The sequence below is a fragment of the Coturnix japonica genome, chromosome 20, assembly GCF_001577835.2.
Source record: "Coturnix japonica isolate 7356 chromosome 20, Coturnix japonica 2.1, whole genome shotgun sequence".
NCBI classification, from domain to species: Eukaryota; Metazoa; Chordata; class Aves; order Galliformes; family Phasianidae; genus Coturnix; species Coturnix japonica.
In genome coordinates this window covers 10,709,063-10,731,245 of record NC_029535.1, presented here as the reverse complement: position 1 = coordinate 10,731,245, position 22,183 = coordinate 10,709,063, and the positions used below count along the sequence as shown (strand labels likewise).

Genomic DNA, 22,183 nt, shown 5'->3' with positions numbered 1-22,183 from the left:
GGTGACTCAAACCTATGAGTAAAAGACCAAGCACACACAGCAGGGAATCTTGCCCTTCCTGCTGGGAACCTACTTGAGGGACAAATGCTGATGAGATGTAATGATTTTGTTTCATTTTATTTACTGTTCTCAGGGAACTGCAAGGCCACTCACGCTCTCACTGCTGCTCTGTCTGCACTGACAGCCTGGAGCACCTGCTGGAAGTCCCCTCCCCTGAAATGTGGGGCTGATCTGAGCAGTTTTGCTTTTCATTGTGGTTTCTAGATTGGATCACCCAGTTACTATACAGGAGTTATGTACTTTTTGTACAGCAGAACTTACAGTTATAGCTGTGAATACTTTAAATCTCTTAGAGAGAAGGAAAATAGTTTTGAACACAAATAAAGTGTTGTTCTCACTGTTTTAAATACAGGGCTCCAAATCTTCTACTGCAGAAGGCAGACGTTAATATAGATGAGCTTTATAGACAGGCTTCATTAAATTAAGAAAAAGGTAGAAGTTTTAGCTGATTTTTATCACTGGTGTTTTGAGAATCAAGAGGAAAAAGAGGATGCATGAGTAAATGAGAGCCTGTCCTGACGTAAGGACTTGTGATCTCGAGTCCTTCCATTTGATTAACTCGCCCAAGGATTGCTCAGAAGTACAGGAGCATTTTTAGAAACAGAACGTTTCTTTTCTGCATTGAAAATCAACCAGTCAATAGGTTCGTGTTTAAATACAGCCTTGTTTGCTCCCTGTAACCTGTTGCTTAGTTGTACAAAATGCCCTGAGGCAAAGTCTTCTCATCCTTTTGTAAGTGGAGTCTACTTAATTATTCACCTTAGAGCAAAGATGTTACAATTATAGCCTTCCCTTTGTGTAAGTAACCATGCATCTCTTTGACTGTTATTTAACTGTTTAAGAATTAAAATATCTGCGTATAAATCTGACACCTTTAATTCATCTGAATTCATGGGCTTGCATTGCTTAGCTGAGAAGCGGTGATTTTATCTGATAACTGCTGTTTTAAAGATCACATAGGGTGAATCTAAAATTCTGATTAAAGGAGTGTGGGAAAGCATCTCTGCATTTGTTTTTTTTTCAAAGGATTTCTGTGGGCTTGAGATCTGGCGCTCTCATTTTCTTCCATAATGATTTGCAATGATCTCCCTTCTATTCTTAACCATATGTGTGAACAGAGGTGCTGCTCCTAACAGTTCCTGGCCCTGAAAGTTTCCTGCAGGTTTCCTGCAGGTTTCTTGGCCTTTCCCTTCTAGCAGAGAAGGAACTGGAGCGTGTTTCCCATTGGTTGTGGCGTATGTTTGTTCATGCAGGGAGGTGACACTGCAGAGATCCTGCTTAGAGCTGTAAGCAGCCCGCACTGAGTAAATTAGTGATTGTTTCTGTCAGTCTGAGCTTTTGGCAGTCAGTGATTCTGTGTGTGGGAATGAATGAATGAAAACAAAGTTTTGAGGTGTTTCTATAAATCAATTGTAGCATTTGAAGTTGGAAACTCTCGAAGTAAGCGTTCTTTAAGTGGCGGAGGACTGTAAACGCCTCACTTTCTGATTCCAATTGGGACAGCAGTTTTCAGGCTCTATAAGCCTGGCTGCACTGAAATCATTCTCTGTGCTCATGACATCACATCATGCTTTTCAATCTCAAGGTTGTTTTTTCTACTTAGTATAAAGGTCACGTTAGGATTAAAAACATTGAACAGCTCACAGAGTATCTGGTGAGCCTGCAAGAGCAATGGTAGTGTATCTCACAGAAGAATATACTTGTGCTAAGCAAAGTGCTGTGTCCAAGAAGTGGAATTTTCTAATTACGTAGTCATTTTGAGAAGGAATGTGCCTGTTAGAAGCAGACCAGGTGTGCGCTTGTGATGGGAGTTAGAAATGCTGTGTAATTACACACCTTGCAGAATATAAAGTTTACAATAGCCATACAATTGATGCAGCAAGACGTAAATACAACAAGTTGGTGTCTGAAAGGACACCTGTAATCTGGCCTGCAGCCATTACAATTATCTTGGATACACTGTCTTGTGTTAAGATTTATTACTGTTGCCACTGTTCTGAAACAGAAAAACACTAGAAATACTTTGGACAGTGATCTCACTCATGTATTATCAGTGACAAATGAAAGTTACTTGAGGAGTCTCGAGTAGTTCCCTGAGGGGAGAAGTCACAGTCAAATCACCCTTAAGTATCATTCAATTCGGTAATTATGTACAAGCTTCCAGTAAACTGGCTTTATACTTTTAAGTCTGAAAGAACTTGCACAGTGTGAGTCTGCCCGAAAGATCAGCACAGCTTTCCCACATCACAAAAGCAAAAACCTTCAGCGTAGCTGTAGAAAGAGGAGGAGGAAGAGAAGCTTTCTGCCAGATCCCCTGTGTAAGTGCACGCTGTTTTCACAGCACAGCTCTCAGGGTGTGGACACTTCTGCTGACAGATGACCAAGAAGCTTCTCCTGTTTCTTAGAGCGGTGCTGTTGTCACCTTGCTGTTCACAGCCATTCCTGTCACAAGAGGACTGTGCTGAGCTGTGCTATAATGCAGAAGGATACAGGACCTCTTCTTGGTCCTGCTGTCACCCCTTGCCCGATTCCCCTAGGCTGTGCATCATCTCTGTTATGTCACTGGGTGCTCAGTAAAGGTACGTGGCCTCCCTGCAGCTCAGTGTTGCTCCACAAAGCCACCCCCAGGGCAGACACAGCCCCAGGAGCCAGGGAGCCCCAGGGTGCCTGCACCAGGGGCATAAAGGGCACAGTGAGCAGTGAGTCAGAGCCAGGCAGTGTGCTGGGATGTGCTGGGGCGTGTGTGGGCACTGCCTGCTGGGTGCCCCACTGAGGGGCTGTGCTGGGCAAGTGCTGGCAGAGGGGCTGGGAGGGTCTGGCTGCAGCCTGCTCTGCCTCAGCCTTGCCCAGGCAGGTCAGCTGCTGCTCTGGGCTGCTCCGCACCCGCAGGTTGAGTGTAAGTGTGTACAGGTGTGTGCACAGCAACAAGGGTTTTCTGCAAGGGCAAGTGCTGTCCTGGGACAGGCTCCTAGGGCAGCCTTACTCTGCAGCACATGTGCTGCTAAAAACCTTGTTCAGGTCCTGGTTGTGCATTAAGCTGTCTTTCTGTCCGTTCTCTGTTGGTTCTTTTCCCTCACTGTGCTGTGTTCCCTGTGAGCTCTTTTCATTTTGGTGCTCTTATTGCTTAAGGATGTTACAGAATCACAGAACTGCAGGGTTTGGAAGGGACTGCTGGAGATGGAGTCCATTCCCCCTGCTAAAGCAGTTCCCTATGGTAGATTGCACAGGAAAGCATCCAGGTGTGCTGTGAGCATCTCCAGAGAAGGAAACTCCACAATCTCTGGGCAGCTGTTCTATTGCTCTGTCACTCTCATAGTGAAAAGCTTTCTCTCATGTTGCTTTGTTTCATTTTGTGCCCATTGCACCTTGCCCTGCCACTGCACACCGCAGAAGGAGCCCAGTCCCATCCACTTGACACCTGTCCTTTAGATACTGATAAGCATTGATAAGATCCATCTCAACCTTCTCCAGGCTGTATAGCCCAAAGGCTCGCAGTCTTTCCTCATGAAGGAGGTGCTCCAGGCTCCAGTCATCTTTCTAGCCCTCTGCTGAACTCTTTTCAGCAGTTCCCTGTTTTTCTTATAACGGGGGAGCCCAGAACTGGACACAGTACTCCAGATGTGGCCTCACCAGAACGGACTAGAGGGGAGGATCGCCTCCCTCGACCTGTTGGCTGCACTCTTTAATGCACCCCAAGGTAAAATTGTCCACTTCAGCCACCAGGGCACATGGCTGGCTCTTGGCCAACCTGTTGTCCACCAGAACACCCAGGTCCTTCTCTATGGAGCTCTTTGGCAGGGCAGCCCCCAACCTGTACTGATGTGTTCAGTTATTCAATCCAAACCTGTCCCCTTCAGTCATAAATTAGGATATGCTAACTATACTACAAGGGAAGACAAATCTATTTGTCAGACTGAGGTGGGAGGTTATTGTTTAGTTTTCCTGATTTATTTGCTGTTGCTCTGTGAATAATAGAACAAGCCTTCAGGACAGGAACTTAGATCAAGCACCGCTCACAGCATTATTTCCTTCCCTGGCTCTTTAAACCACCCACCACCTTTCCATGCCTTCAGGTAGGAAAAAGGAGTATTCTGCTGGTGACCGACACGTTCCTCGTGCTGCCATTGCAAACACGCAATTGCTGGTGATGATATAAAGTACTCATGAAGAAGGCACATGCCAGAGGGGTGAAGTAATACAAATAAAGGCACTGCATGTTAAAGGCAGTGCTGACAGGTAACAGGTGTTGTGTGGAAGAAGAAAAGGCACATATCCTTGCATAGCCCTCTCTCTGAAATACAATGTATTTTAGATATACAAAATACAATGTACGTTAGCCAATACCAGGTGTCTTCTGTTCTCAGAGACATAGTCAGGATCAACGAGTGACCAGCATTTATTGCTGAAACTCCCAGTTCCCTCAGGCACTGCTGGGTGTTTTAGCAGCAGTTGCAGGCAGTGTGGTGAGCAGCATGGAGCTGGGCAGACTGCAATACCCAGCAGGCTGGGAAATCCAGGTGACACGAGCTTTTGATTGGGGATGTTTCTGTACCTTCAGGAGCTGACGTTGCTCAGAGCAGGAGATGGAAACTCCACGGTGTTGTCTGGTGGTGGTTCACATCCATCAAAGGGGGAAAATGGCAAACAAAGAGTTCTTTTTTATTTATTATTTCGAAGCAAGACTGAAATCTGGTGTGACAGGTTTAGTAAAATAAAAGCACTCAATAATGTTTGCATGCATCCCATAAAAAAGAACAGCTCTTCTCGACCCTTACAACTTGCCTTGTAAATTTAGAAAGAAAAGCCCCCACAATCCATTCTTTGAATCTTCCTTTGTCCAGTTTTTGATGTAATCGTTTTACTCATGTTTTTCCTTTCTTTGTATTTGAGAACAATTTTTGAACTGAATGTGACTGACACAGGCAAACAGCCTTTGAAAAGGGCAAAAGGAATTGCTGGGAAAGGTGCGAGATGCAAGATAGAAATGATGACTTTACACTGGAAATGCAGAAATCAGTATGAGAAATGGGTGGGTAGGAGAGTGGCTATGGAGCTCAATCTGTTGGCATTTTCAAAAACAGAGGTGACTCAATTGCAGTGTATAAGTGCCTCTAAGGATGAGGTATTGAATATATGTTTCTAATCTTGCCGAGAAAGGCCGGAAGAACCAAAGACTGGAAATGAAGTCAGACAAGTTCACCCCAGAAGTAAAGCATTAAGTAAAAGGACACTTAGCCTCAAAGAAAAAAAATGACTAAGTGAAATGATCGCTTCTCATCTTGGTTGAGAGATTGTCATTCTAAAAGGAACATTTTACTCAAACACAAGTGACTGGACTTAAAACAGATTTCAACAGATAAGAGGAATATCTTAAAACCCGAGGGTGGCCCAGTGGTTCAGTGTAGTTATCTGTGACTTTCCTAAATTATCTGTGGTCTTAAATAAATTAAACGGACATGCCAAATTGGAATTGCAGACCTCAGACCCTCTGCCTTTGTCTGCTTTGACTTGTACATCCTCTGAAAAGTCATCTACATTTTGGGGATGGGAAATGAGTCCTATGCCTTTAGTTTACCAAACATGTCTCATCAGATGTTACACTTCCCTGTATACTGTAAGAATTCTAAATCTAGCATTTGTGGCCAGATTCCAGTCCCTTTACATCATTTAGGAGACAATTTGTTCCACTATATGTTTTTCTTCTCAGCTGTACTTTCTCTTTGAATCCTTTAGCTACTGGATCGGGAAGGTAAATTACAGCCTTTATCAGCTCTGAATTGTTTTGATTTTGGAAATCACGTAATTGATTAATTGCAGGATAACCTGCATTCACCTGGTGAGATAGGAACCCCTTTTCACAGAAGCTGCTGCTTGAAAAATGTTACTGTACTTGAGCATGATCTCTTGGTACTTCTTTTCTCTGGACTGCAGGAGAAGCAATGTTTTCTCTGTGACAAGAAATGCAAAAATGGAAATTGCTCAATTTTCAGCGCCTGCAGTCACTGTCTTGGTGCTGCTTCTTTGGTGCACATTGTATTTATTCATCGCCAGTCATAGTTTTGGATCATGGCTTGGCAAAGTTTTCACCCATCAGATACCTCTGAGGTACCCATGAAAATGCAGGGATGAGAGCTGATCTTTCTAATATTTTAAGAGAGAAAAACAGAAAAATCTTTCTCCTTTTGGTCGTGAGCTGGAGGGATAAAACCCTCTCAGGCTTTCCTGTAAAAGAAAGTGTCCTATTCAGGTCACCCTCGTATGAACACTGGGAGCTGCAAACTTTTTCTTGTCTGCTCAGTGTGAAAGTCTATTTCCTGCTAATTAATCCCTATTTGTGATAGAGACTTGCAAACCAAAGTCTGGATTTTGTATTCTGCAGTATTCTGCTGTCCATGTACGTTTCTAATGAGCTGCTATGGGCAGATTTATGCCATTCCTGCATTTTGTATCATGCACTTATTTAGATTCTTCTGTCCTAAACATAAACATATTTAGAAGAAATAAACATGCAAATGAATTACTGGTTTGTGTTTGGTTAGCAAACAGAGCAGGAAGTGTGGATGTGCAAATGCCCAGCAGGCTCTGGGGTTAAACCTCCTCCCTATAATTTTTACAATGGGTTCTCAACATCTAGTGTAAACAAAACTCAGCAAATTACTCCTTGTGCTGTGCTCGGTTGTCCAATCAGCCCTCCTTGTTACATACATATTGTTTGAACAGTAATTTAGGCAACTGGGAAAGTGCCATGTGAGATGCAGAGGAAGTCTTAACCACCAGGAATTAACTTAAAATGTAAAGCTGTATGGTATACGAGTCACATAACCAGCAGGTTATTATTTTAATTATTTTTAATCAATTCAATAAACTGGCCAAGACCTGTGAAGGATGGTTAATTGAAGAGGTGTAAGAGAAGCTTCTCAAAACGATTAACTGGGAGAGAAATGAAAGTAATAATGAACTAAGAATTTAATCTGTAGTAGAATTTGGTGTGTGCAAATTGCTGGTGAAATTCCAAGTATTGATCGTGTCCTGGCAGCTCCTGCACATCTGCAGGGAGATGAATGCCCTGCTAAGCAAGCTTCCCATGCAAGACTATCTCTACTGGGAAGAGCTTGCTGGCAAAATGCAATGCTGAGTTTTCAGAAGAGACCAAAGTGCTGATGTTACTCAATGGAGATGCTCTTTCCTTTTCATTCATACCCAGATCTCCAAGCATAACGGTTCCCAAACACGGGTTTCTGGAACTATCCATGATAGGATTTAGGGCACAACAGGAATCAGTTTAATATATATTTATTTATTTTAGTAAGAGGTTTTAAGAAAAAAAAAAGCACGCCAAGCACCTGAGATACCTTCTCCACTATTTTGGCGCACCATCCTCTTGTTTCTCAAGTTGATGTTACCATTTTAAGTTCAGATGTTGTTATCCATGTCTGAGGTCAGACATATCTCACAAAGCCTTGAGGGAAGCGTGCTGGGCATCAAAATAGGTCTTGGAGGACCTCGTGCAACCCTTGGGTGACTCATTGTGCATCCATGCTTCAAAAGGAAGCTTTCTTTGTTCTAAAATTTACATTTTGTTTTCCACATCAGGATTTATTTCTGCTTGAAGAATTCTTCTCCTCATGGTTAAAAAGTCTCTTCCTGCTTGCTGCTGGCTGTGCAATGCCCACTCAATGAGTTTTGATAATTTCTGTTAGGATTAATTAATTAATTGCAAATGACTTCAGGCTAAATTGTGTGTTTGCATGTCAGGATGCTGTTCATAATCAACAAAATCACTTAAGGGCTTGACATTATGGATGTTATGGAGATTGTGAGAGGAGTCCATTCAATCTGTATTAGTCAAAACTTTTGTTTCATTATTTATAAACCAGTTCCTATTTTATGAATTCTCCATCCTAAACAAAGGGTCAGATGAAATGTTAGGAGATAAGAACAGAAGCAGGAAGGTAATTCCACTAATCAAGGCTTATTGATGAAATTATGTAGTATTTTAATAAGATGACTCCAAAATGTAATTGGGAAATAAGAATAGCAATGTTTTATATTGGTTGAAACACTGCTGTCCCAAATGAACAAGCACTAATGAGGTCTTGTATGAACTTCCAGAGGCTGGCGACCAGCTGAGTGATGCACAATACTTTAGTAAAGGCAGGGAAAAATTTTTAATCTGGATGTTTCCATCACCAACTGATTCATGAGAATAAACTGCGAGGTACATAAAAAATGAATGCGTTCATTTATAAACCTGAAAGTTGGCTTCCATCCTGATTCCAGGTTATTGTTGTCTCTTGTTTTTTTAAACTGACATGTTCCATCCCATAAAAAGTCCGTTCAATGACGTGGTTTAAATGAGATTCAGGCTTGGTGTTCTTCATTTTCTGGATGTATATTTTGGTTGCACAACCTGGTGCACGTGGAAATCTGAAATGCAGCGAAAAGGTACCAGCATGTGTGAAAATACAACATATGGCTATTGAGATTGAATAGGTTATCTTTGTTAATGTTTAAGACTTTTGATAATGTTGTCACAATATCAGCAAAACCAAAGCTTTGCGTGATTGATTCAGTACCTGTAGCCCAGTAAATAGCCTTATCTTGGTTTTTGATAATTGTGTTTTGTTACAAAGGATGTGAATTAGCAATGCAGTAGTGGTTTTTTGTTCAGCCTGTGAATGCTCTCTCGTTCCAAGCACTTGATACAGGCTTTCATGAGCATTATGGAAAGAAACTAGGTGGAAAAAATGCAGCTGTCATAGAAACTGCATGTATGTCACTGACTAGAATTGAGTGGTTGTGCCTCCAGTTATTTGATTTATATGCATATTTTTCTTTTCTATATGTGGAATTATGGAATGTTGGAGCATATACTTCACTAAATGAAACGTATGTAAATAGATGCCATAGTAAAGTCTGCTATTAAAATTCAGGGTAGTGACGGTATTCCTAGATGTTCTCCAGAGATAGGAGAGCTCTGGAATGCAGCATCAGGGCTTGACCTCCCTCCCGGCTCTCTAAAACTTGTTTTCCAACTGTCAGGGCTCAGACAGGCAGTAATGGGAGGAACGACCTGCTTCTTTACTTACGTGGCATTAAAGGGCTGGGGTGGCATGAAGGACTCAGCAAGAGGAGGATGCTTGCAGCACAAGAGTGGCAGAAGATAGGCAATAAACCTGCATCAAATTGGCTTGTGTTACACACCTGCACATGTTAAATAGGGACACAGGCACAAGGCTGATGTGACAGGGACAGCCTGGTCTCACCAGAGGTGATGTGCAGCTGGTGGCTGTGCTGATGCCGGGGCTAATGGGCATGGGCTTGGCCAGTGTGAAGAGGTGTGCAAACTGTGCTGGTACTAAGGCTGTCCAGAATGGAAGTGCTATGCAGTGCTTTGCCTACCCTGTTTTACTATGGGCTCTATTCTCTGTAGATAGGGTACAAAATCTTCTGAACAGGGCTTGTTTGGTGAGAACGTTGTTGGTGGGAGAGGGGTTTGAGGTGCTCCTTTGAGCAACTTTTGAAATCAGTCATCCTGAGAAACACTGATTTCCCATTAGAATTTTGGGAGCAGCATGTTTTGCTCTTCTGGATTCTTTCCCTTTTTTACTGTTGCCGACAATGACTTGGGCTCCTCCTCCATGCTGGGGGAGTGGAAAGGTGATCTTTCAGTCTGAGCTTGAATCTGGTTCACAGTCAGGCTTTCACTCTTCTATCAGACCCCATTTGCAAAATCTCATCTTTCTGAGGGTTTCATGGGTTTTTTTGGCCTTTTTTTTAGTCTTTTCTTCTTCCTCTTCTTCTTCTTCCTCTTCTTTTTAATTGTTGGACATCATCTGGTACAGAGGTTTAAACTACAGAAGTAATTTAAAATATTGTGGCATTTCCTTTCTTAATTAATCCCAACTGTTTTCCTTGGTAGTACAGAAAGTATCAGTATTTGATGAGGACATTATGCCTTCATCACTGGGGCAGTGGATTCTTCCTGCCGAGTCTGTAAACAGCAGACAAGCCGCAGAGTTCAGCCTTCATGTTCTGGTTTTCATTAAGCCCAGACTAGAGGAGCACCCAGCTGTGTCTTCCTGTAAGGTCTGTCAGTCTTCCAAAGCTTGTTAACATGCTAATATAAAAGGAAATAGGGCTGACTTCAAGGAATTTACAACTAGTCTTAAACTTCAAAGACTGGAGCTACGTCTCTTCAATGCAACAGCAACAACAAAAAATCCCATAATAAAAGTTCCCTTAGCCTACAAGAAGTGTTCAATGCATACAGATCTGTGAAGCCATAATGCACGATGCCACATTTTTTTGTTGTTGCAAGTTGCAACACAAAGCCTCCTGCAGTTGTGAAACTTGGTTCATGGCTGGTAGGTTTGATCAGAGACAAGATAAATTGTCGTCCGGCCCACAAACAGAATATCAGGAACGATGCTGTCAATCTCTCCTTCCCTAAACCTGTTTTCCATGCAGATGTTTGCAGCGGGTGGGTGAATCGGGTTTGAACAGTAGGCAGCATTCTCAGGTGGTGGAAATTGGATGAACTCTGATGACTTCAAGGGAATTACTTCTGTTTGTAACATCTGAGGATCTGGGCCATCTGCAGCTTGCTTACCTTGTCATCCGCAGGTATTCAAACAAGGTTGGACACATTTGGTTGCTTTGGGTGAGACCTCTTTTCCATCTGAAGAGTGACTCATCGTTCTCATTCAGTATGGACAAATGGAAGCACAGGAAGGTTTATATAAATATATACTGGTACTTCCACAGTGATTTGAGGATTGGGGACTTCCTAAATCAGAACTGTCATTGTTTATATAGTAGAAGTAGATATCAATGACTTTTTCTCCCCATCTCCATACTAGAGCTGTTCTGTAGCTAAAAGACTGGTGTAGAGTGTAATTGCAAATGCTTCTTTTGCTCCTTGTGAATGCTCTCTGCTCCTGTTGGAGCCTAAAGGAGCCTGCAGATCTTGCAGGAGCACAGCAGGATGAGGTCACAGCCCCAGATGTGTCAAAGAACTGTGAGAGCTGTTCGGTTGACCTCAAATTTGGTCCCTTTGGTCACCCAAAAATATTCAGAGCAACTCAATGCAAATAATGAAAAAATGAGACAAAGTAGCGTATTAAACTCAGCTGCTATTCACACTGTTCCTTCTCTGACAGCTTGTTAAAAATGTTGGTAGAATAGGTGCTACTGTTAGACTTTTGTTATTCGGTGCTAATTAGAACAAACTTACGCGGAATCAAAAGCGGTTTCTAAAGGGAGCTGATTGTTTTAATAGGAATTAATTGAAAATGCAGAGCGCAGCAGTGAGGAAGGCCACAGGGAGCAGTGGCACTCCTTTAGATTCACTTACCAATGCGTGGTATGCGCTGCTACGGGAGCTGCATGGGCGCAGGGTGAGCAGAAGGCAGCACAGAGATGGCTGGGCTGGTGCCAGCAGCGAGCGGGCAGCTGTGGCAGGGCTGTATTTCCCACTGCGGTTGTCCTTGGGAGAGATAAAACAGGCCTGAAAGTTAACCGGTTATGTGTCTGCCCTGCTGCTCTTTGAGAAATATTGTGTTTGCAAAGTGGCGACGACTGGCCGGATATCCGACATCATGCCCTTTGCTGGCTGTTTCCTCTGTGCTACACGAGACTGCAGTTTGTTCGTCCGTTTAATTGACTGAGTCCTCCCACGCGGAGGAATTTCTGTTCTTTCTACTGGCTTGTGTTGGTCTAATGTAGAGCACTGGAAAACTGAAAACCCCAAAAAGCAAATGGAAAGGTTCGTCACTAAATAAATTGCCTCACAGAGTGTATACTTGAGAGTAAAGCAAGGCTTTCATGGCTGTATTCTCGACAGTACTGCTATAGGCATTTAGGCAGCGATGTGCCATTTTTTCCAGTGTTCTTGAAATTCTCGTTTTGAGAGGAAAAATGACAGGAAAGGCTGCATCAGTCTTGTTAAATTTCTAGGAATAGAGCTAAATATGATATGGTGTGTATCTATTGCCTTCTGCCAAAAGCACCTCAATTTTGTCAGAGAAAAATGGTAGGAGACACTGTGCTATGAGCTGATAAGGTCATATTAAATCAGCTGTCTATTGAGTCTCACATATTTTATATATAGTCATCCCCTGAGGGGCTGTGTGTATTCAGACCCTTGGACATCTAATAGCACATAGGTGATGGCTGACAAGCACAGCAAATCAGCTCGAAGGGAACTACGTTTTTATTAAAAAGAAAAGTGCCAAATTTGAAAAAAAGCAGGAAGGCAGCTTTGAAGGGCCTCTTAATTACTGCACTTATTTTCTGTGTTAAGATTAGCTCAATATTTTATCAGTGGTTAAGAGTTAATGCCCCATCTTAACCCGTGTCAGAGCACATTTGAGAAGCTCAGTCTATGCTCAAAAGCATCATCATTTCTAAAGAGCTCTAGTGAGTTCTGCTCAAGCAATGGCCAGTGGAGTGCACTGTCCTTGTGTCTGTGGGCTTTGGAGTCAGAGGACACAAACCAGGTGTGGGATCTCTGCACTGCAATGCATGTGATGTGTGGTTTACCTGCAAAACTCCCAGGTACTCAAGACATCTCAGCTGTCCCGCACTTAGTGAACATGCACAGCACAAGTGTGATGGACTATATGTTATCAGGTCATCTCAGTGTATGTTTTATACAGGCTGCTCTTGAGCTGCTGTTCAGGAAGGACTGAGATTGATGCCTAAAAATCCCAGGAAATAAACTCCCCTAATAAGGTGTCCAGGCAGGTGAAGAAGTCATCAGCAAAGAAATCCAACCCCGTGACTGATTATCTTGAGTAAAAGAAAACAGTTGGACACCATTCAGAAGAAAACAGGATAAATATCGGTTTTGATTTTGAATATTTATAAGTGGAGAACTTTGGACCAAAGTAGGAGTCTACATCCAATACTGGAGAACTGACACTACTTTAGGAACAGCCCCTCTCCCTGCAGGAGCAGTGATGAGGAGCAGCAGGAAAATAGGAAATGAGCGTTCAAAGGGAAATGGAGTTCCATGGTAAACTTATTCAAATTATCATAGAATCTGCTTTAGAAAAAAAAAAGTTGCTTAATATAGCCTTAAGAATCTGGCACATTCTTGATGATGTTAATCCATCTGCTGACATTTCATCTTACTCTTATTGGTTTTGCTTCCAGTTTTTTGATACCTCAAGCATTTTAGATGTTATGTTATTGAAGTCATGGGTCTTGTAGAAAACAAATTACTCCATAGAGTTAATTGCACCCATCTCACGCGTTATCTTGTTGAGGTGAACTTCTTATCTGTGCTTCATTGTGAAAGAAAAAAAATCTTTTATAAGAGAAGAAACAAACATACAAAACAGGAGCAGAAGTTGATCACCTCTCGCTGTTTTCCCAAGAGCAAAATTAACAAGATAAGCCATTATTACTTGCCAAGTACTATTTGAACCCCAAACAAACTGTGACCTGGATAGACCTGCGGAAATCTTGTACTTCTGTGGAAAAGTTTACAAAACTTTCCTTAGCTGTATCAGTGATGGTTGGGTGCTGCTTGAGAGCCTCGTAGCCGGATATTGGATGATATTGGAACAGTTGCGGCCCCTTTATCGTGCTGAGCTGCGGAGCTAGTGAAGGAAAGCTCCTCACCTGATCACCTGAGGTTCTGGGTTCACTTGGAAAGTTTTCACTCTCAGTTTTCCAGGATTTTCTTTTCCTTTTTGTCTCTGTAATCTCTGTGTTGGAAGTTGTATAGGATTTCCTGATTTATTGTTCTGTCACAATGCTTTACATGTTTGGAGTTCTGTTGTTGTTGTTTGTTTGTTTGTTTCCCTCTTTTCTTTCTTTTTTTAATTATTTTAATGTAATTGCTGCATTGTTGTGGACAAAATAATTCCAGGAACCAGAAGATTAACGGAGTGTGCTGCATGCATTTCTCAAGGTGCATCAGATCCCCTCCTTAAAACAAGCATACGCTTGTGTGCAGTTACACTCATGTAGCTTTGTGGTTAATGTCTTTATGTTATTTCACTTGATTGTGAATGTATAGATTCACTGTTGGAATTAGTGGAGTGTGTGGATTGGGGAAGTCAAGGCAGTAGGGGAATCTGTGGGGAAAACCCAATTGACTGGCTTACATGAGACTTCTGAAGACTTTTTCCTCAATTTCTTTGTGTTTTCTCTTTTGCTTCAAGGTTTTTCTTTGTTTGTACGTGTTTAATTAATATCTCAAAAACATATGCAAACTAGCTGTCTGGCTAAAGATTTTGAAGCACACGGGAGTGGATGAAAGTGGTTGAAGAATACAAAGGAGCACCTACAGGGAAAATGTGCTTTTGCCTCCTGTCCTTCGGTTGCCAACAAGACAAACCAGAAGTCTGGGTCTGTTGAAGCCAAGTGCAAAACTTCTCTCACTCTCACTGTGGCCAGGATTTCACCTCAGGTGAAAATATATATCTACAAAGGCCTGACTTCTCTGTTGGCTTTAGGGGCACGTGGTGGGATGCAGCCATAACCTTGGTTATGATCTGCATTGGTTTTCAGCAGTTGGGCGGCCAAGAGGCATTGCTAAATCTGGGCCAGAGAAAGACTGACCCTTTGCATGTTTCACATAGGTTTTCCTTCTCCCTTGCTGTCAGAAAATGCTGAATTAGAACGCTGTTCAGAGATCCAGCTTTGTTAGAGAAGCGTATTCAGATAAGGAGGAATTCAGTGATTTATTCACCGGATGATAGTGAATGAATGGTGTCTGTTTTCTGTGTATGAATCATAGTTGACTTTATTATGATGTTCTCAATGTATTCGTTATTTGAACTGATTTCCTGATTCATTCTTTGTCAGTAAATGGGTTGCCAGCAGCTCTCTGTGGGTTTCCAGTGTTTAAAGTTTAAGCTCTTTGTAATAGATATGCAGGTCTTGTGATGTGCTGAGTTTTCATGACTGGCAAAAGTGGATGGGGGAAGGGTTGGTGCAAGTAAAGGTTTGTGTAAATATGCATCTGGAGTTAAAATTCACTCTTTTCATACTTTGAGACACTGTTTTCAAATACATTCTTTCTAAGCAAAATTCACCCTTGTGCAGCTATCTCATACCTGTGCCCTTCCCATGTCCTGATCAAGCAACATACCAAAGTCTTACGTGACAGAGGTTTTTGCTCCAGTATTTGCAGAGATTGATGTGTAGGAACTCACTTGAAGAATCAGGTTGGAAAACAACTTGAATGCAATGAAACAGAATATTCAGAGACTTATTTACAGCTTTCTCTCGGTTCTAATAATAAGTGTAAGTGTGGATCACTTGAGCTGTTTCGCTCTGTTTTCAGCTCTCTGCAAATTCTTCAGGATTTTATTTCTTTTTCTGTAGGGCCGTGTATTGGAAAACAGGACACTATCAGGCTAAATTCACCTTGCACATGTACAGTGTTGATCTCCTACCATGTAATTAAGTTGTGACTCAGGAGAATTGCTGCAACCTACACACCAGTTATTTGACCCTCTGCTATTTTCCCTTCCTCTGAGCACAGTTATGTGGGCTGACAACATGCTGGGTGTTTCTAGGATATTCTCTTTGGCTCAAGTTTCTGTTCTGTTTACCATGTAGATGGATGCATAGGTAGGATTTTTAGAGCATAGGATATTTCATATTACTGTGATACGTAATTTGATTCTTTTTTGAGATCAGCATCCTGAGCCTCAGCTTTGCTTTTCTGTGATGCACCATGTATATGCTTTAGGCTTTACGTATTCACATTAATTCTGGGATCTCAAATACCCACTGGTAATTAGTGGAAAGTCAGCATGTCCTATGAGGCACGGATTAACGTTATGCTTAGGTATAGTAATGACTAAATATAGCCAAGTTGTTGTGCATGCATTTTGTGAGGGGTTAGCCGCTGAGCGTCGTCATTAACAGTCAAAACTTTTATTAACAGTGTTAAGCAAGTTTTGATTAGAAAAATTGTTATGGGATAAAAAAGAATAAGTTAAAAAAGCAATTAAGAATAAATGTTCAAGAGGGTGTTCCCTTGACAAGTTGGAACAATCACTGCTATTTTTGTCTTGGGATCCAAGAAGCTGCAAAGGAAAGGAAGAGGTGGGGAGGATGTAGTCACTAACAGGGGCTCCCAGCAGTGTGGAGTAACAGAGTGTACCCCATTCTTAGACATGCTGCCTCAGTAGTAATTCTGGAGGGATTTGGGATGCTGTTAGACAGAGCCAGTCTCTAGTAACCATCCTTGCAGTATCCTGATAATAAGATTCCACTACAACTAGTATAACTTATTTATTCCATATACAGATGACCGTGATCCACGCCTCAGTCAGAGTATCCCAGGTACAGGATCTCCACTATTATTTTCTTCCCTTGCTATTGTAACTGATCCTTTTTGTCTTTGCTTACACATTAAGCTGAACTTTTAATATAAATGAAGGAAAGAAATCCATGACAAAGCTCTCAGCGCTCTTTTTAATAACAACATGGTTAGCTATCTTTAAAATCTGCTGAACACTGAAAGACGTTCACAGAAGCAGCGAAGGCATTCATCCAGCCCTGTATGTTGGCTGCAGCATGCAGTGCTTTATGTGCTAACTCTGCTCCCCAGGGTGGGCTCCACCTAGGTCAATAGGACAAAATCCTACAGGTAACCAGGTCCTGCTGTAAAAGGCTTTGTAAGCAATTTCAGAGAGCAGACCGCTTGTTAGAACAGCTTATGAATGGGCTTTCAAATAGGAGGAAATCTCTCCATTTGTTAGGTAAAGCAAAGACTCATTCTCTGCAGATGGAGAAGCTAGAGTCAGTCCTTCTACTGTATATAGAGAAAAGGTGTATATTTATGTGTATAACTTTAAAGGCAGGTGGATTTTTTATTTTCATGTTAAATTTACAGGTAATTTACATAACTAATTTGTAAGCCAAAGTGTAAATGACGTTCAGCTGAAGTGACCATTTTGACAAGCAAGTGCAAACATTGTCAGAACATTGGCAGATCTGCTTTGGACAAGACTGAGTTTGACAGCTTTTTCTGTGTGCATCTGGGTTTTGTTGGGGGGAGCAGCAAGGGGAAGTGTGTTTCTTTTTTTATGAGCTACTTAAGAAAATTGCATTATAATAATCTGATTTTTAAATTATCTATTTGGCTCCATAGTTGAAGATGCTAAAAACCGAGCATGCTAACAGAAAGCCATCTTTTTTGTTTCCGCTGTGCCCAATGCCATTCAAACAAATGCAAAGCTATTATGAAATATGCAGTGCTCTCAATGACCTGACACCACGATTCAGCTCGAGTTAAAGGTGATGACTTAAGGGAAGGTTGCAAGATGCCTCCCACCAGCGTTAGGTATGGATTGAGAGTGAACAGTTTAAGATTAAAGGAGTATGCAAAGTCAATTTTTTTCACCTTTGAATGCTAAAATCAAGGATTCACCTGGGTTGATTTTTGGAGATTTTAAATTCCACAAATTGGAGTAAAACCTTTGGAAACTCGTGAATTAAGACCGAAATGGTCAAAATGGGTGCAGGAACAGATTTTCTACAGACTTCTGTAGTAATTTTGCCTGTGGACCATTATTTATCATTACTCGTCTTGATGATCTGCATCTGCTTTAATGAGGAGAATACTGAAGAAACTGTAAAGAAAGCTAACCCAATTCTCTTTTAATGCATTATGTAATTAAATCTTATTGAGATTTGAGAGCTGTGCAACCACAGAAGAATTAAAAACAAAAACAAGAGTGATCATATCTTTGTATCTCGAAGCATATTTGGGATAAATCTGCATGCAGGAAGAAATGAGTTCAGGTAAAGAAAGTGTGACTATCCCCAAGGCCTGTCCTGCAAATATTAACAGGTGGATAGGATTACAGAAGTGAATAGTTCCCTTACATACAATAACATTTCTTTGCTGCCGCGTTTAGACATACACACCTGCAACATTAAAGCCCGAACATTCCAACTTTCCTTTAGCCTCAGTAAGAATGAGAACAGAAAAAGAATGGAGCTAAATTTTGTTTGGATAACCTGGTACTTTTTCAGGGCATGAAATAAAGAGTGGATGTGACCTGACTCTGATTGGATGAGCTTTTCCGAGCTTATTTCTTAATGACGTATTTTGGGGGGTAGCAGTGCTGTGGTTCAGGAGTTCACGAGGCAGGAGAGCGTGAGCAGCCCCATCCCACAGGCACCATTGGGACTCTGCAGCTCCATCTACCTCTGCCCCAGTGCTGCAGCTTCTGCCCTACGATCATCTCAGTGGTGGGTCAGGTTCAGAATGAGTGGCATTCATACCCTGATGCTGGGTTTTACTGGCACACAGACATGAATGTGCCCTGCTGGCTGGTGGGCACTTAGACACAGGTGGCATCTCACCACCAGCACCGTTGATTTGCACCAGACTGTCCTTCTTCATCACTTAAAATAAGGTATCCAGAGCTGAAAAAGACTGATTGATCAGTTGTCTCACAGATCTGGTTCCTAACAGATGCTTTATGCAATACATCTGTGTTTCAGTACATGGAGACAGTGACTGAATTTTCAGTAATAATTTTTTCCATGTGTGGAATATGTAGAAGAACAGTTTTCCTCTTCCTGAGAATTCATTGAGAATTGAGGGGAACCCCCACTATCCTGAACACAAGTTATCTTGTATTTTTGCTAACGCATATAATTACTGCTGTGGGTGTTCCCACATCTTAGAATGGAAAAAGTGCTTGCCAAGATTGAAAAAACGTAGTAAGCAATATAAATGATTTCTCTCACACACCAGCATTTCTTGCTGAGACAAGTGAACTGGAACTGCGTTTAAAACCATATAATTATACTCCTATATATCATTTATGAAATCAGATTCCCCCACCCTCTCTTCTTTCAAGTTGCTTCTGAAAATGCATTTCTTCCAAGAAACCTTCTCTCGTGGGGTCCTCTCCTTTTAAGAAATCTTTCCAAACGGTGAAAACAAACAAAAATCAGCATACCCAGACTCATGTGACATATCCCTGTGCCATTACTGAGCTTTGCTTTACTTTGTCCCATATCCACTTCCCGTGGCATCTCCCTGGTGTAGAGCTGTCACCTGCCCAGCTCTGCCCCAGGCACCCAAGGGCTGCACAGAGTGTTGTGCTCCTCCAGCCTGGCCTTCTCCATCACCCGGGCCAGATAATTTCAACTTGCTGTTCCTCATTCAGGGCCGGTTCATATAGTCTGCGTGCAATAGAAAGATGTTTGTGGATTTCCTTATTTCACACTCATTTCTATACTGTTTAAAACATAAAGAAGCTGACCTAGGGTTTTCACACCCATCAAATAGAAGGACTAATGAACAATTTTCCAAAGCACACAGACTGTATATGCAAAGGTCCAGTATGCAAATCCTGACTTGTTTATGCCTTGGGTTGTGCATACAAAAAGCTGTTTAACTGTGAGCCAATATATCTTTCTTTCCAGCACCCACACCTCACTCAACCCACCTCCTCCAAATAAGCCCGGGGAAAAGGCTTCGTGCTGTGCTCCAAAGGGCTGGGGAGGACAGCAGTGTTGGACAGAGGGACTGTCTGAATCTGAAATGGTGCCTGCAATGAAATCCCTTTGCAATTAGAATCAAAGCAGAGGTTCCAGCTGTTGGTTTATTGGGTGAATCCTGTTCACTGTGCAACTTGTTGTTGGTGCAAGTGTGTGAGGATTGGGACTGTTGAATTTGTGATGGAGGTTGGGATTGCTCATGTTCTTAACCAGCTTTCCCCGGTTCGTCTTAAGCTGAGGTGGCATCTGTCGGGAATTCCACTGTGTAGTTTGAAAGCCTGAGGACTTCTGAGGCTTGTTCTTACCTTGCCAAACACAGGGCTGTGTTCTGAGACCCCTGCACAGCTGACCATGGAGTGCAGACAGGTTTTTTTTCAGGTTTAAATAGTAATTCACACATTTTTATTTTGGCCATTGTTACTGTCTCTGAGAACAGAAAACTGCATATTGGAGGCTCAATATATAAAGAGAAGAAATTCCTTTACAGCTCACCGATATCCATATGATAAATATGCTTTAAATTTCAGTCTATTTTCCCGTATCTTTTGTTGTTGTTATTGCTTTATCTGCTCTTCAGTCTATTCTGCTTCTACCTGAGTTTCTGACACCCTTTCCTTTCACTCCTTTGCTGTTCAGTGTTCCCAGAATCTTGTCCAGCAATGTTCTTATTCTAGTTGAACTCTCTGATCCTGTACTACAGTAGAGAACCATCGGTTCCCATGTGCTGCTGCAGCATCCAAGATGTCTAACTTCTAACTCAAGTGTTTCAGAAGATGTATTTTATAATGGTTTCCTTGGGATTTAATTAAATTTCTTAATGATTCTTTTTTTCTACTAGCCAAGTTACCATGTGTTTTAACAGCACACAATATGAAATAGAACAAAAACCCATTATTTGAAAGATGCTGAGAAGGATGGGAGTTATTTATGCTGATTGTTAGCGGATACTTGAACACTGTCACGTTCAGGTCCATCCTTTGTAAGAAACCATTCATTTTCAGGAAAAGGTACAAGCCTTGCAAAAAAGAAAGAAAACAAACCCAGCTATGAGAAAAACACACAACGTGCCTACTAGAATGAAAAGTCTACTGAATTTACAGCGGTGTCTATCATAGGAGAAGTTATAACATATTGTTCTTTTATTGTGTTTTATGCCTTTTATTAGCTCGCAAATCTAATTAGGAAACCAATTGGCACACAGTATGCAGTGACGGAAGCAGTACCACCTATTCTTGTGGCAGCTTTGGTTTTGCTTTATGGGTGGTCTTTGTTCTTCAAGACTCATATGAATACCACATATTAGCTGGGCTGGTTCTCCCTTGATGTCTGTGTTGTATTGTACACATGTTGTCACTGTTTGACACTTAAACAATCCAGATTCTTACCCAGCCCATATTTAGTGCCATAATAAACTTCTGAGCATATGTTTTTGAGAGCAACAGTAACATTCATCACTGCAGTGTGACATATAAATAAGCACTACTGGAGAGCCGGCGTGCCTTCAGAGGGCAGAGCTGGACTGGAAGGTGAAGGGATGCGGTCATCATCTGTCCTGCTCTTACTGGGCTCTTTTCTTCTTCGCCTTGTCTCAGTAAATCAAAGCAGTTGTTGAAGTGACCTACAAAATTCACCCCGTACATGTGAAAAACACACACTGTTACAAAACTTTTTTAGTGAAACATTTCCTGTTTGGGGCTTTGGCTTGACAAACCAGAGATGCATAAACCATTGCTCCTCTCTTCATCTCTCTCATTCTCTCTTTCAGCAGGGAGTTCCTCTGGGGCCCAGTCCGAAGCACCGGTCTGGCAGCTGCGACGTACCAATGCTTCCTGCTCCCGTGAGTCTCCTTCTGTTGTTTTTGCAGAATTCCTGTGCTCGAATGGTTTGGTTTTGGCAGAGGATTTTTTCTCTTTTCTTTTTCCCTCCCTTTTTTTTTTGTTTTGTTTTGTTTTGAGGTGGCTTTGGGAGAAATGAAGAGGGAATTGCAGATGAAGGGCTTCAGGATTTGACTTGTCCCTTGTTCTCTCTGAGCAAGACCAGAGGCTTACAGAGACTAAGGGTAGTGAACAGATCTGAAGTGTAGTCATATCCTGTCTTAGTTGGGTAAACACATTCTGATTCAGCGAGAGCTTTGTCTGAACAAGGACAGAAAAGTTGGGCCCTGAACAAGGAAATAATTTATATAAGTCTTAACGAATATTTAATATGGAGCATTAATTAAAAAAAGAGGAGTATGTATTTATGTATTTTGATGTCCTGCCTTGGAGTGACAGATCACTGGGTGTCTTCTTGGCCTGAGGAGGACCACCACCTGGCTGACTGCTCATGTGTGTCGGTCCAATGAGAGCATCCTATGGTAGCAGTACCCCTTTAAAGAAACAGCTATAGATGAAAAGGAGATGCATTTATAGTGAATTATTGCTTTGATTAATACTTGGATTGTCTATTTATCAACATTGCTGTACTATGGGAAAAGAAAGGCACTAAGTAAACAGAGCAGTAAGCAGAGGTTTCCAGGTGTTTGTTACATAAACACAACTATTAAGATAATATAACTACATGTAAATGCAGAAATCTTTAACATTTTGTGCACTGCAGTGACATTTATTTGAGGGTAGGTGGTTTTGCTGAG

The 22,183-nt window shown here is 41.8% G+C and overlaps 1 protein-coding gene across 1 annotated transcript in view; it reads left to right on the top strand.

The window, feature by feature from the left end:
- Window positions 1-22,183, top strand: part of LOC116654281 — a 246,302-nt gene that overhangs the window by 46,927 nt on the left and 177,192 nt on the right. The window contains exon 3 of the mRNA XM_032448569.1: window positions 21,317-21,388. Within this exon, the coding sequence (XP_032304460.1) occupies window positions 21,317-21,388 (72 nt within the window). The remainder of the gene's footprint in view (window positions 1-21,316; window positions 21,389-22,183) is intronic.